General features: G+C 32.6%; 2 protein-coding genes across 2 annotated transcripts in view; one reads left to right on the top strand and one right to left on the bottom strand.

The window, feature by feature from the left end:
• Smp_152070 (hypothetical protein) overlaps positions 1-1624 on the top strand; it is a gene marked incomplete at both ends in the record, with an annotated part of 3783 nt that extends 2159 nt beyond the window's left edge. The window contains one exon of the mRNA XM_018795430.1: positions 1597-1624. Within this exon, the coding sequence (XP_018649744.1) occupies positions 1597-1624 (28 nt within the window). The remainder of the gene's footprint in view (positions 1-1596) is intronic.
• Positions 1625-2335: 711 nt separating this feature from the next.
• On the bottom strand, positions 2336-5961 carry Smp_152080 (hypothetical protein; the record flags this gene model as incomplete). Its single annotated transcript, XM_018795432.1, has 4 exons — positions 2336-2379; positions 2609-2766; positions 5348-5862; positions 5896-5961. 4 exons carry the CDS (start codon positions 5959-5961, stop codon positions 2336-2338), a joined length of 783 nt encoding a protein of 260 aa, XP_018649745.1.
• Between the last annotated feature and the right edge of the window lie 9315 nt (positions 5962-15276).

The raw sequence follows: 15276 nt of genomic DNA on the forward strand, positions 1-15276 counted from the left end.
ATATATATATATATATATATATATATATATTTGTCGAGGATGTTATGTTTTTAGCTCTACTACTTTCAGTGTATTAAAAAGTTTGTGACATAATTAAGGCCAATATTATCTTTTGCTAAGTATTGATCATGTGTTTCAGTTAATTATTATAGGGTTCGGAGTGCACATTATCATAATAAAATGTTTATGGTTACAGAAAGATATAAAATAATTTACATTTGATTTATGATATGATTTATGTGCACATACGAATGAAACAATTTAACGGTAATGAGTAAAATGGTGTGATTTTTAGTAGAATTTTGTAATAACACTGTTTCCAGTTCATTTCACAAAGATTTTAGGTTATATGAGGCACATGGAATAAATCGACCAACAATCACTTGGTATTACTTCTAAGAAGGATGTTATGAAATTTTAATTAGTTATCGTGTCATTTAGATAGACTGATAGTTGGAAATTCAAATCCAGAAATAATGAACAAATTAATAAAGCCATTGTTGATAGTGTTTTCAAAATTTTGGAACAATACGTTGTAGTGATGACAATGAGACTAAGATTCTGGGTATATTGGTAAATGTGTACTAATATGTGTACTTATCGATTTTATACATAATGGATTTCTTATTAAAAGTACATCACGATTACTGCACACGTACGTTTTTATGACAGAATTGAGAAGTGCGTTGTTTAGTAAGAGTTTTACTATCAATAGTGTGTTTAAAGTTTGAGAACGTACATGGAGAAATTAGATAAGTCATGTTTATCTATGCGATAGGATGTCAAAGAACTAGGCTTAACAATCAGGTCTTAACAGATAAGGGAGCGGATGACAATCGCACTTAACATTTTCTTTTGTATTAATACTTTGTTTATAAGCATGACATTTTATTACATGAAAGCCTCCTCTGATTAGTGATCATGTTTTTGGTCTTAACTTATTAGAGGATTAGATCAACAACTAGTTCTCGTGAACAGTCATCACTAGGGCGTGTCGTATCATTATACATCATCGATCGATCAGCATTCCCTTCATTTATATTGACGATTAAAATTTCGTCTCATTAATCAATGAAATCCTCCACCATAACACTATGTAAACAGCTCTCTTGTTTCTAAAATCTTTCATTTATAATGTGAGATCACGTATGCCCATGTTAAATAGTTTAAGGCAATGAACTGGAAATTGTCAGACTAAGCTTTATGGTTACTGATAAATCAGCGAGATGAGTCTACAATTATGAATACTGTGGGACAGTAAAACTTACATCGTATCCTTTGACATACTAACAGAAGGTCAACTGGGCCTGGAGTAGTTAAGTGCTAAACGTTTCATAAGTAGTATAGGCTTTCTTCAGGTTAAAAAACAAAACTTATAGGTGAGGTATCAACAAACGCTAAATATGAAGATATTATTCTAGTAATTCTGACTAGACCTCATCAAATCTAACAAGGACTGGGCTACCAAATGGTAACACATGGTAATTGTAGTTTCCGATAAATTAACCCAAGTTGCACATGATTGCATTATTTGTTATCATAAATTTAAGAAAAATCTTTAAAAGATGTGTTAAAAACTTTATGTACTGCAAAAAGGATGACCGATGATCTTCGTGTACAGTAAAACTGATGGTGGTCCCTATTCTGAACAAATTTATTTTATAGGTAACTCTAAGAACGAATCATTAAAATATGTATTTTGTTGATTACATCTGGGATAAGACAAGTAGAAAATGTTCATATTACTGATAAATTTGACAAAATCATTAACTTTCAATTAACTTCACCGGTGAATAACTTTATAACTAGAGTAGAAATAAACCGATATACACATATGCAAGATTCTACGTTATATATCAGTGATACATCTAATATTTGATAGAAATGGTGAAATGTGTATAGAAGTACAGAGATAAAAAATTTATATACCATTTGTGTAAACGACAAAAAATGGATTAAACAGTTTTTTGAACATTTTTAATAAGGAAAACAAATGTAAGCTTTTCCATTTTAGTATTAATACTACTCAATCGATATCAAATAGTTATAACATAGAAAAACTGAATAATCAAAAATAAATTTGTTTCTAAGGTTTGAGCTGGAGTTACTTGGGTGTCCAAATTTAAATTTACAGAACGGGCTTTCAACATGAGGTAACTCAATGATTTGTAGTTGAGTTTATTAACTATTAAAATAACGCTGTATAAAGCGTCTAAATTAGTTTTTATGACACGATATATTTAGATATTTCTAACAAGCGACACTTTAAATCTGAGGATGAGTAATACTAACCGGTTGGAGAAACGGAAAAAGGAATCGGGTTTGAAAATGCAATTTAATGGATAACAGTTAAATGCGTTAAACGTTGAGTCATAGGTTCTATAGAAAAAAAAGAGAATATTATTAGACGAAAAACTAAGCAAATTGTAATAACGTTATACTAAGAAGTATAATCCCCGAACCTAGTCATAAAAATACCTCACTACAATGTCATCATTATAAAACAAAACTATGGTAATTCGGAGAAAATTCCGTATGAAACGAAGGTATATATATATATATATATATATATATATATATATATCAAAATATTACAAGAAAAATATACTCACTTCGTTTTTTTCACATAGTTCTTCTTTAATTCGCTCTAAATCAGCTAGATCTGTTTCTTTTTCATGAAGTAATTGATCGTTGGACATAGTTAAAAATGCCATAAATTCATCATGATCATAATACGCTCCATTTGGAAGAGTATGTCGATTATTTCTGGAATAACATAGGAGAAACAACACACGATGGTGTCGACTTGAAAATTGAGTCTTTCAATTGTGATTAAATGAAACCACCAAAAAACGGATCTTATATATACACTGAACAAATTTGACAAAACTTATTCAAATTGAGATTTACTTATGTAAATTGATAGCTTACGGTATAGTAAGAAGAATGCAATCAACTGAATATTTTATAACCATATACTACGAGTAGATAAAGAATATTGTGATTATCGATCATATTCAACTAAGTGTTCAATGTACAGATTATCTTTTATAAAGTAGGTGAACATGACTGGTAGTGGACTCGTAGGTTAGACGAAGCGCGCATCCTGGATTCCCTTAGTACCCATATTCCATCCAATCTACATAAACTTGTGAAGTAATAACCATATCGAGAAAATCCGCACAGGATGAGCATATGCTAAGTAAGATTAATCGAAATTCAGTCATAATATCAACAGCGGGATAATACAAACAACTACAAATCAAATTAACTGAGTTAAATTAGTTAATAAATTAAATGTGAAGCACATTATAGACCTGTATTATATAAAATTATTAACTGAATAAATTTGTTTCAATTGGTATTTACTCATTTGCTATTCGATGAAGTTGATGGAAATAATTCTTATCAGCATGGTATCTTATTGGACAATCAGATTTGTTTAGCTAATTTTAGAGGCTTTTTTCAAATGATGTCTATCAATTTATGCAAAATATCTATAAGTGAGACGAATAGTGAATCTTTATGTAGACTTGTAGCGTATATTTTATAGATCATGTCTGAACAAGTATATGTGTGATCAGATTGTTCGAAATGTAATATGCAAATTTATCATACAATTCTGATAACCTTCTTTTCAGCGCATTATTCAAAGTTAAAAAAGGGACTAATTGTTTTAAACTTGTAGAAAATAACCCGAATTTCAAAAATGTTTTGTACAATCTGTAAAAATCCTAACTTTGGATAAGTTATATGATTGTTTTGGAAGATTTATCATGAAAATAGTTCTTAATATGATGTTATGTATTAATCTTTCGAAATAGAAACAATTAGTTTAACATCTGGTTATTATAATTTACATCAGGGACGAAGAAGCGCTGGATAGATGTATGTGACTCCTCAGAAGCGAGTATTCACGACGTCACCGAGGATGGAATCCAGAACTTTCGGTATCGTAGCGGGACTTTAACCCCTAGACCGCATGTAACTATTCAGTAAGATACTACTGTGAACATGGACTGAATGCAGTAAAACTGACCGTATGTTTAATATGGAAAAGAGATAAGTTCGCGCGAGACGGATTCTGAGTGCGAGTCCCGCGTGCAGGATCATGGATGCGCATTGGACGAGACAGTCATCCAGTGCATCCAGGTTTGAAATGGTGCGCTAACATTGATCGGTTCATGATTTCAATAAAAAAAACTCAATCTCCACAACCCTATACTAGTGAAGCAAACACATTCAGTTTTTAATTTTATTCTTGAATATCGAGCATTATGTTTTCCTGTACTCGTTTGTTTACTATCTGCTTATATAGTCCGTGTTCTTATTCATTTTCGTACGTCTTTTATGTTTTTGAACTAAAACAACTTAAACTGACAAGCTATCTTGTAATAAACTGACTACTAAATGTTGAAAATGGACAGAAATAAATGATTTGTTTTTATGTAGTATTCTAATCTGGAAGTAGTATTTATCAATAATGATTGTTAGTCTAACAACCATTGAAGATACATCATTATTGAAGATTCCTTTAGGGATGAATCTTTTCATATATTACTAAAATCAAACCTATGAAATTTGTATTTTTTGGCTGGTACATCACAAATAAAAACATAACGCTATGATTTTATGGTTCCAGTTAACATTCAGATGGTTGAAAAATACCATAAACAAATATGGTCGGGCTTTTATCTTGATGAAAAGCCAAGGTACTTGAAGAAAAACAAGGGAAAAAGTAATCCAAAGTATAAACTTTACTGATTTAAATTAGGCTTCGTCACGGTAATAGACAAAAAAATTATCATGAGAAATACTAATACGCGTTGTGCATGATCTTAATCTCATGACTTATCGATTCTTACATGGAAGCTTATAAGGACCATCAATAGTACGATAAAGGACTAATAATAACGTTACATTGTTTCTTAGACTTTGATTAGCATGTTACATAAGATGACAAAACCAGTTCCTTGAAGACAAAGTATTTGTTATACAGTGGTAATCTGATTCTTCCTTAACAATTAGCTAAGTTATAAAAAAACGATTTTTGCAAAAATTAATTTCATATAACTGGCTACATCAAAAACGATTTTAAAGTGTTTGTCATCCGCTGAAAATTTACATTTCTAGCCCATACATTTTTATACTTTCGCACAAGGAAGTAACATATAAAAAGGCCTGTTATTAGGGTGATGTCATATGATTATGTTCTTTGTCTTTAAATGTGTTTATAACGGCGTTCTACATTTTTACCATGAAATGATGCGAACCCAACGAAAATTTGCAAATACTGTCCACTGTCAGCTTAATAATAGCACATAAGTGAAATTAGAAATGTACTTACTTTCCTCGGCTAACTGATTCACTGCCAATCTGTGAAGATGCTTCAGAACTGCTTGTCTGGTAAGTATTGGTAGACAGAGGTACAGTGGGCGAACTTGATTCATTTTCTCGTCCAACTGAATATGGCACAGTTCGCAGCGGAGAAGATGAAGAGACATCTTGTGCAGATTTTGACGGGGAAATTTGATTATCTGAAGTTTGGAAAGGATATGGCGTGGACATCAACTCTTTACCAAGTAAGTGAGCTGTTTTTGAAGCACCAATTAAATTCACTAAATACGATTCGATTTCCCGCTCCAAAGGATCTTCGGTTAGTCCGAATCTCCGGCCATTAATTTGCATGTTTCCAGGAGATGAAGATTTCGCCCAACGACATGTAACTAAACCGTTTCGAACAGCTCGAGAAAAGCATTGTTCAATTAATTCACTGTGATATTTATTCCTTGTTCTTGCTTTGAAAGGAGCAGCAATAGAATAATACAAAGCACATATATCGCCCATATGTCGTCCAGGTACCTGTAGTAAATTTAAGAAATTCAGATGAATTACCATAAGTTTCTTGTGACAGTTGGAAATATTATTGATTACAGATGGTTTAGAACGAGTTGTAAACATAGTCACAACATTAATACAATTGAGGTATACTGACATTAACTAGTTCACAACCTAGAAACCAAACTACTGAAATTTCCGAATGATAAACATGATTAGCAGAATTGTAGCAGAGCTAAGCACTAGGCTACTTTACTTTGGGCATGAAATTGTAGTTGATTAGATTAACTGCTACGATTAATGGGAGGAGAAAAAAGAATATAGTTCGATGACAAGTAATATACGTAACACTAGTAATAACATTCACTAACACTAAACAAACTAGTATGTCTGTTCTTCATGATATGAAGAAATCTGACAATATGATGTAACCATCTCCCTAATATCCATCCTTATAATTGGTTAAAGAGTAACAGGTTTATTAACTTAAAATGAATCGTTATACTGTCAAATGTCTAATTCATAAAGTATAAAAAAGTCTTTAGATTTATTATCACACAAAATAGTCCAATCTAAATATTAAAGGTATTTTACATCATTACTTTTAAAGCTCACGTACATTACACATTGAATATCACTATGTATATGCGGGCTGAATTAATGTAACAAAATAATAAAGGGATACAAATGAAGGATTGCGGCAAATAAACAGAATTTACAATCATCAATAAATAAAATCCTTTGAAATCATATTTCATCCATATAGAGCCTAATCTTTATTTTAAATGCCAAACAGATAAAAAATGGATGATTGTACTAAGTCCCTTTACTATCGTACTGTTAGAACAAAAGGATACTCAGAAGTAAATAATGTGAGAGTGAGGAGACGAAAATCTGTGATACAAGGACAATGGAAGATAACAACTTCTAGCATGTCAGTTCTAAAACTGAAAGAATCTCACACATAAAGTAATACGAATCAAAAAGTATTTTTTAAAGTGAAATATGTTTTCCAGTTATAAATAAATATCTAAAAGACCAATAATGACTATATTTTCGACTAGTAAAAAATTATAAAACTAACTCGTAAACATTTCAACTCATCAGAAACGGCAACAGTAGTAGAACAAATATAACCGCCTAAATATATATTAATGATCAAAATGAACGCAATATGTAATTAGATGTAAAAAATGAACAAAAACATGGGTAGAAAATGTTTTATTAAGTGTTATTTAAATCTAATAACGAAAGGTAAAATATTGAAGAGGAAGAATGCATTTGTAGAACCTCACCGAATGAATTCGAAGTAAATCCAACTCTAACGATGAACAATTATCCGAAGGATTTTATAAAGAGAATAATTAAGATCGAAGAAAAAACGGCATTATTAATAAAAAAGTTAAGTAAAAAGAATAGCTTAACAAAGTGGTGATCCCATATCGTAAAGGTATTTCAGAAGAGATCAGAAGAACTCTAACTCTTTAAAATATAAGAGTATTTTTTTGAACAAAAATCCTCTGAGATCAAAACTAGTAAGAATTAAGGATCCAATACAAAAAGAAGAACAACAGAATTGTGTCTATGAAATCAGATGTAGTGACTGTAATGCAACGTATGTAGATGAAACATCAAGGCAACTGAATATGAGGGTGAAGGAACACAAACAATGCTTAAAGCACATTCCTAAATCCTCAGGTGATGTAAGAAAACTCGAGAACAAGTCGGCGATAGCATTACAATCGATAGAATCGGGCCATACAGTTGATTTCAATGGCACAAGAATCCTTCAAAAAGGCTTTAATTCTTACAAAGAGAGACTAACAGCCTAAGCCCTACACATATACAGAAATCCAAACAGTAATATTAGGAGAGATGGGATGCAATTAGATGTCCCATGACAAATAATAATTAATGAATAAACCTGAACTCCTCATTTCATTTTATCTATCTCTTATTATCTGAATAACAGCAATTACATTCAACGGTTCCAATCAGCTGTCTTATCTGAATATGCTAAACAATTAATTTGAACAATAAAATAACAAACATTTAGTTACAAATACATTCTTTCATACCACACGTCTCTTACACATCGATACAAATACCTACTTTAAACATCGTTAACGTTGATTGGATGACCTATTTAGTGTACAATGAACCACAGAACCATGTACCTATTTATATTCGATAATTTTGATGTTTGATTATATTTCCTTGAAAAAGCTTGTACGAGATTGTCAGGCGAAACGTTGGATTTACTTCAAATTCATTTGGTGATATTTTACAAATACATTTTTCCTTTTTGATATCTCAAATCAACTCGGCGCCCAAATACTGTGAAACTATTCGATCAGATTTAGATGAAATTTCTTATATGAAAGGTAAAACATTTTGCCTACTTATAAACAAAAAAGTAGGCTGGAATTATATTACAAAACGTAGTCTCAACACTTCACGAAGTTCGTTCCAGCAAAAAATCCACGTCATGAATATATCCATGAGGATTAGAAGAATATTTATCAAGCTCTAAACTCCTAGGTATGCGTTTCATTCAAAAATACTGACCAGTAATTCTCGTGATTGTTTATCAGTTTGAAAGTACTACATGAATCTAAAATGAACTACTAAGGAAGAAAAAAAATCCGATGTTCATTTTTTAGAGTTATTGTTTTTTGTCTGTTGAAATACATATAAACAACCCATCAAGTTCCCAAAAAATTCGTAATCCGTAGGTTACTTTGAATAAAATTTCAATAAAAGTCCAGTAAGTGGGACTGATTACGTGAATATAGAGAATTTTTATAAGTAATCACATAAAAATTTACTCAAATAACAAATATGTCGAGTATCATAAGAAAGATGAAATACAATTTGACAATTTACTTTTCATGCACACTCAAAAGTGGTAATGTAAAGTGAATTATTTGAAGTCTTGCCGCACAAAACTTTATTTAAAAGAAGGAACCCATGATTATTTACGTAACTTGAAGGACTTTTCTTCAAATGAATATTAGGTTAAATGTTTAGTGGTATGTACTACTTAGATATTTGTTATATTACTTATATAAATCTACATAGAAAATTGCACTATTGGTTCCTAGATATTTTTAACTTATATATACAGAGTTAGTGATCATTTTACATTTGTAAATAATTAGCATTTGAAAACTCAATGCAAATAATTAGGATCACAGTTAGTTTACAATTTAGATTACGGAAAATAAACTCTTACGTACAAAAACGCATAGACCTTTATAACATAATGATAAAATTTAATTTATCTAGAAAAAATGTGCCTTCAAAAGTGAAAATTAACAAACTGAAAGTATTATATGTATGAAATAACCTAGCAATAATTTCTGCTTACTATTCAATTGTCTACAAAAACTGAATAAACCCAGAATCAACAAATGTTTATCAACCATACACCTTGATATCGTTTAAAACACCTTGAACTTAAAACGTTCAAATACCGATAGTTCCAGAGTGTAACAAAGATATCTAAAGCACGTCTTATTTACCATTGACAAATGAACTGTAAACGCTCAATTAAAATACTTCCACTTGTCACTGAAAATTCAAGTGATTCTCCAAATGAAAAGACTAGATATTCATAGTTGTGTCACAGAACTGCATTAAAGAAGCTAACATGACAAAGAAGGCCTGATAATCTCATCATTCTACGAAACAATCTGTGGTTATTAAGTGACATTAGAAGAATGCATAAGGCATTCACACAAGAATCAATGTGAAGATGAAGTGATTGAATGTGCAACAGATTATTTAGTGAAATATGTCTACATAACATCAAGAAAATGAATTCCATTTGCTACTCATCCTTTATATTGAGCGCTAGCATAAATTAGATTTTCGGTCATAAAAAAACTTTGTATAAAATGGTATACAATTAAATATAGTTAGAATCCTAACAACTTAAACTATCAGCTAATAAGGATATTACATAATTACGTCTGTTACCCCCAATGGAGCATAGGCCGCCGACCAGTATTCTCCTATCCACTCTGTCCTGGGCTTTCCTTTCTAGTTCTATCCAACGTTTGTTCATTCTTCTCATGTCTGTCTCCATTTTTCAGCGTAATGTGTTCTTTGGTCTTTCTCTTCTCCTTTGGCCTTCAGGATTCCAAGTGAGGGCTTGTCTTGTGACACAGTTGGGTGCTTTCCTCGATGTGTGTCCTATCCACTTCCAGCGCTTCTTCGTGATTTCTTTCTCCGCATGAATCTGGTTTGTTCTCTCCCACAGTAGAATGTTGCTGACAGTATCTGGCCAACGGATCCGAAGTATTTTGCGCAGACAACTGTTAATAAACACTTGTATCTTTTAGATGATGGTTTTCGTAGTTCTTCAGGTTTCCGTCCCATACAGTAGAATTGTCTTGACATTTGTATTGAAAATTCTGATCTTGGTGTTGGTTGACAATTGTTTTGAGTTGCAGATGTTCTTCAGTTGTAAATATGCTGCTCTTGCTTTGCCGATCCGCACCTTCACATCTGCATGTGATCCACCATGTTCATCAATGATGCTGCCCAGATATGTTAAGGCTTTCACATCCTCAAAAGCTTCTCCGTCAAGTGTAATTTCATTGGTGCATGCTGTATTGTATTGGAGAATCTTGCTTTTCTCTTTGTGTATACTGAAACCTACTGCTGCTACAATGGTCATCTTCTGCACTTTACATTGCGTGTGTGCCAGATTATCTGTGAAGTTTAAACCGTCTAGTCGCATCCTGGCTGTCCATAGTATCTCGTGCTTTCCTCATGATGCTGACGTCTTCATGATCAAGTCGATCACCAGGAGAAAGAGAAAGGGTGAGAGAAAGCAACCTTGTATGACACCGATCTTTACCTTGATCGAATCAGTGAGCTGTCTTCCATGTACGATTTTGCAGTTTAATCTATCATAGAAATTCCGTATGATATTGACTATCTTCTCAGGTACGCCATAGTGTCGAAAAAGCCTCCATAGTGTTGTCCTGTCCACGCTGTCAAATGCTTTCTCGTAGTCAATGAAGTTGATGTAGAGTGATGAATTCCATCGAATTGATTGTTCCACAATGATCCGTAGAGTTGCGATTTGGTCTGTACACGATCGATCCTTACGGAATCCAGCCCGTTGATCTCGAAGTTGGGCGTCTACGGAGTCCTTCATCCTGTTTAACAATACCATGTTGAAGACTTTTACTGGTATTCAGAGAACAGTAATGCCCCTGTTGTTATCATACTTGCTGAGATCGCCTTTATTTGGTATCTTGACCAGAAGTCCTTATTTCTAGTTTGTTGGTACTTGTTTTTCATCCCAAATCTTGCTGAAACGAGAACGTGGAGTATCTTTGCAGTTACTGCTATATCTGCTTTCAGTGCCTCTGCTGGAATGTTGTCTGGTCCTGCTGCTTTGCCACCCTTGATTTGTCTGATGGCTATGCTAATCTCTTAAATTGTTGGTGGGCCAACATTGATTTGGAGGTCCGTGGGTGCTGCTTCGGTGTTGGGTGGGTTCAGTGGGGGTGGTCGATTTAAGGGTTCCTTAAAGCGCCCTACCTACCTGTTTCTCTGTTCTTCAATGTTGGTGATTACTTTGCCTTACTTGCTTTTCACCGGTCGTTCTGGTTTACGGTAATTTCCAGCGAGCTTCTTTGTTGTGTCATACAGTAGTCTCATGTTTCCTTTTGTTGCAGCCTTTTCCACCGTCACTGTTAGATCTTCAACATATTTACGGTTGTCGGCTCTGATGCTCCTCTTCATTTGCTTGTTTACTTCTGTGTATTCAGCTTGTGCCTTGGTTTTCTCTGTTGTTGTTCGGCTGATATTGATTGCGATAAGGATATACTAGATGCATAATCCAAAACTGAATTACAAGTCACTGAATAAAACAGTAACATCCGAAGAAATAAGGAAAGTGCTAATTTTAAAGCATTCACAATAATCCCAAGCAAACCAAATACTGTTATGGTTACCGTCGGTAAAGATTATTTTATGATAAAAGCAAACTTATGAATGTATCTTACTGAAAAGCTCAATCACTTTAGAAACTAACCATGTAATTGTATATAGTGTTTTCATCTTATTATTCGCATAAACTTTCCTGCTGGTTTGATAAAAGTAGCAGAGGTCAATAAATTATGCTTATTAACATCAACAAAAGGAGTGAATATTTAATCTTACTGTCCTTAACATAAATAGCTGTAGACAAATCATTAACAAAAACAGGACATAAGACACCGCTAATGCATTTTGAAAAGATACTTGTAGAAAACAAGTTTAAACAAGAACACAAAGAACCATGAGCAATGAGAAATAAAATGGATTTTCAAAACACAGGCTACTTCATCATGTGGAACTTTTATAGAAACCTTAATAAATGCAAAACTTGTACTTTTTCCACTAAAATGAATAAGTACACTAATATATATATACCTGAAGTGCTTGATCTCTGCTGAACGTTTATTTCAACAGTTAACAATTCGTTAATTCTAATGAACGCTAGCATGCTAAGAACATTCTCGTATATTTTCTCCCCTAGTTTATAAAAATCTTAAACGTTTATCAATAACATGAGTAAACTAAAATACAAAAAGAATGATCAAAAAAATCTTATTGCTGTAATATAAAAGTAACTAGATAGCTATTACTACATAACTATAGTTGACATTTCACAGGAGACGAAAATTGGTATAAAAGATGAATCTGTCATCGAAAGTTATACAAATACTTTTAACAGCGAATACGATCATTCAGATAGCCTTCCTTTCAATCGCGTTTCTCAATACCTTCCCGCAGCAGACGTATAGTTTACGAAATTGGGAGGACTAAAAGCGAATATCTGGCACTTAAGCCGGGTTGGTGGGTACGCAGCATCCACTAAGTAGAGTTGGGGAACGCTGATTCCAAATCAGTGTTGTACATGAGCTCCAGGATCCTCAGAGAACAAATGGTGTATGGACCTGTTTTTGACCACCGGTTATCATCGCACTGTATCACCTAGCGTTGCTCCACTACCTTGTGGATTAGACTTCTAGATCAAAGGCTAGAAGAGTGGGTCTCTAAGAAAATCGTCTGCTTCAGTTTGGGGACCCAGGGATTATCCGAGCCCGCACGCAAATTTAATGATAACTTCTTTGTGTGGGGCATATATACCTTGGTACCCCTTTGTACAAATGTCTATGTGTTCAAATATATAAATGTTAATATTGAAAACTCATAAAAAGCAGACTGTTAATATATACATGATAATTTACATCTGATTTTTGTGATGAAGCAACAGTCAGATTTAAAAGCAAATAAACTTCGTACAAGCGAGTAACATTGTCAAAACTATTAAAAATCCTTATACAAGTGCATTTTCGCATAAACCTTATGAAGTCTACCAAACAATAACTGTTAAAACCTTACAAGAACTAAGTGTCCAAATTTTTAAAAAAAAACGTTGGTTTAGACGTTTCAGATGCACAGAAATGACGTAGACACAAGTTCTGGTTGAATCAACATGATAAAAAACGCTTTATAGTGAAACATCACCATGTTAAATGTGTAAAATATACAGTGAAAAGCGAGTAAAATTTTCATTTTCTTCAAACGGGCAAGTAATTTGTCAAAAAGACAACTGTACTTGTAGAAAAATATAAATAGCGCTGGTCTTTTAAAAACTCCAGCGATTGTCAAGTAATTAACCGATATCTGAATACTTACAGTGAGTGTTTTTATAATACACAAATTTCTTACAAAAAGATTCATTGTTTGTAAACCATTTTGTTTTAATACGTGTACACATATAGTTCAGTAAAGTTATATTCTAATTATATTAGTACACACGTTTTCAAAAGACTACTTTGCATCGTCATGATGATAAATAGAATCTACTTTACAGTACTAAAAAGTTAAGACAATATAGTAACTGATTTTATATTGGTTGTTTGAATCATCCCATTAATGTTTAGGACGTCAATTGATCAGTCTCTTATTGACATACGTGCATCCTGTACGGATTGCTTCAATATTGCCTTAAGCTACAAACATTATGAGCAAAGATGGATGGATGGTGGTTAGCAGTGGAATCCACGACGTGTGCTTCGTCCTATTCGGGACTCGTCAGCTGGTTGTATCTGCATCCTTGTTTCATTTCAATACGGTTGATTAGCAATTTATGTGACATTGTAAATCGACAACATGTTATCACCAATTTCAGTTACAAAAATTAAACTGTCAAGATGATTTATGAATTACCCGATGCGAGTTAAATTTGATTTACAAACATGGAACTTATGTTCAAGTTTAACTTTCCCAATAATGACATGATGAATGTAGCCCTAATGTATTTGGAAAAAATCAACCGTCGATAAAATGCTTGTTCTTTTGAAATATTTTAGTTACTTCAGTTAACAGTTAACTTGAATTAAGTAACTAATGGAACATATAAGTAAACAAAGTGACGACCAATGTCAAACAATTTCTTAATATTCACTTGTCATTAATGTTATAGCAAAATTCAAATTTCATACTATTAAGCAGAAAAATGTGTTTAATAAGCTGTAAATTTATGACTGATATCCAAACTGCATTATCTTAAAGAATTCGCGAATCAAAAGGAAGAACGAACACATTATTAGAGATAGTACTAGTGGGAGTAAGGATATTGTACAAAACACCGTTCTAATAGATATTTATGATCAGTAAATTACTTTGGAACATAAATTGAGAATCGAGGTAGTTTAGACGCTGATTTACTTTGAAAATATTTTTTTAGTATCTTTGAAGTATTTTATCCATTAAATCAGTTGATATGCACTACTAAACTATAAATATAACGTGACATAAAGCTTTTATGTGTGAAATGGGAACTCCTTCGAAAATGTCAAGTTGTGTAATACTTATGCAAATTTTAATTAATTCCCGTAAATGACACCCACTGGAGAAGAATACGTGATATATTAGTAATAAGCCTATAGCTGATTAAGCAATATGAACAGCTCTCAGAAATCCCTGTATTATATTCCGTTTAGATTATTTGAAAAATGTATGAAACCGGTCATTTCTAGCACAGAAACATACTCAGACATTAAATTTATGATGATATCTTCACATAATAGTTCGATACGTAATTGAATGATATTGTTTTCAATTGATTTATAATCAAATAGGAAATCTATTTTTTGTTGTAGAATTTTGAATTGTTATTGGAACAACTACACTACTATTTTGTTTGGAACAGAACAAACTCTAGAAGCCTCGAACTACAACTCATGGTGCATATGTAGAGGAGATCAAGTCGCTGAGGTTATCCTATAATAATCCTCTATTAACCACACATATTATTTAGTTCTTTATCGGTGTCCATCTAACGTTAATACCAGTAATTACATTTAGAGCTGAAGACCAAAGACCAAAGAACACATTACGCCGAGAAATAGAGACAGACATGAG

This window comes from Schistosoma mansoni, chromosome 2 (assembly GCF_000237925.1).
Source record: "Schistosoma mansoni strain Puerto Rico chromosome 2, complete genome".
NCBI lineage: Eukaryota > Metazoa > Platyhelminthes > Trematoda > Strigeidida > Schistosomatidae > Schistosoma > Schistosoma mansoni.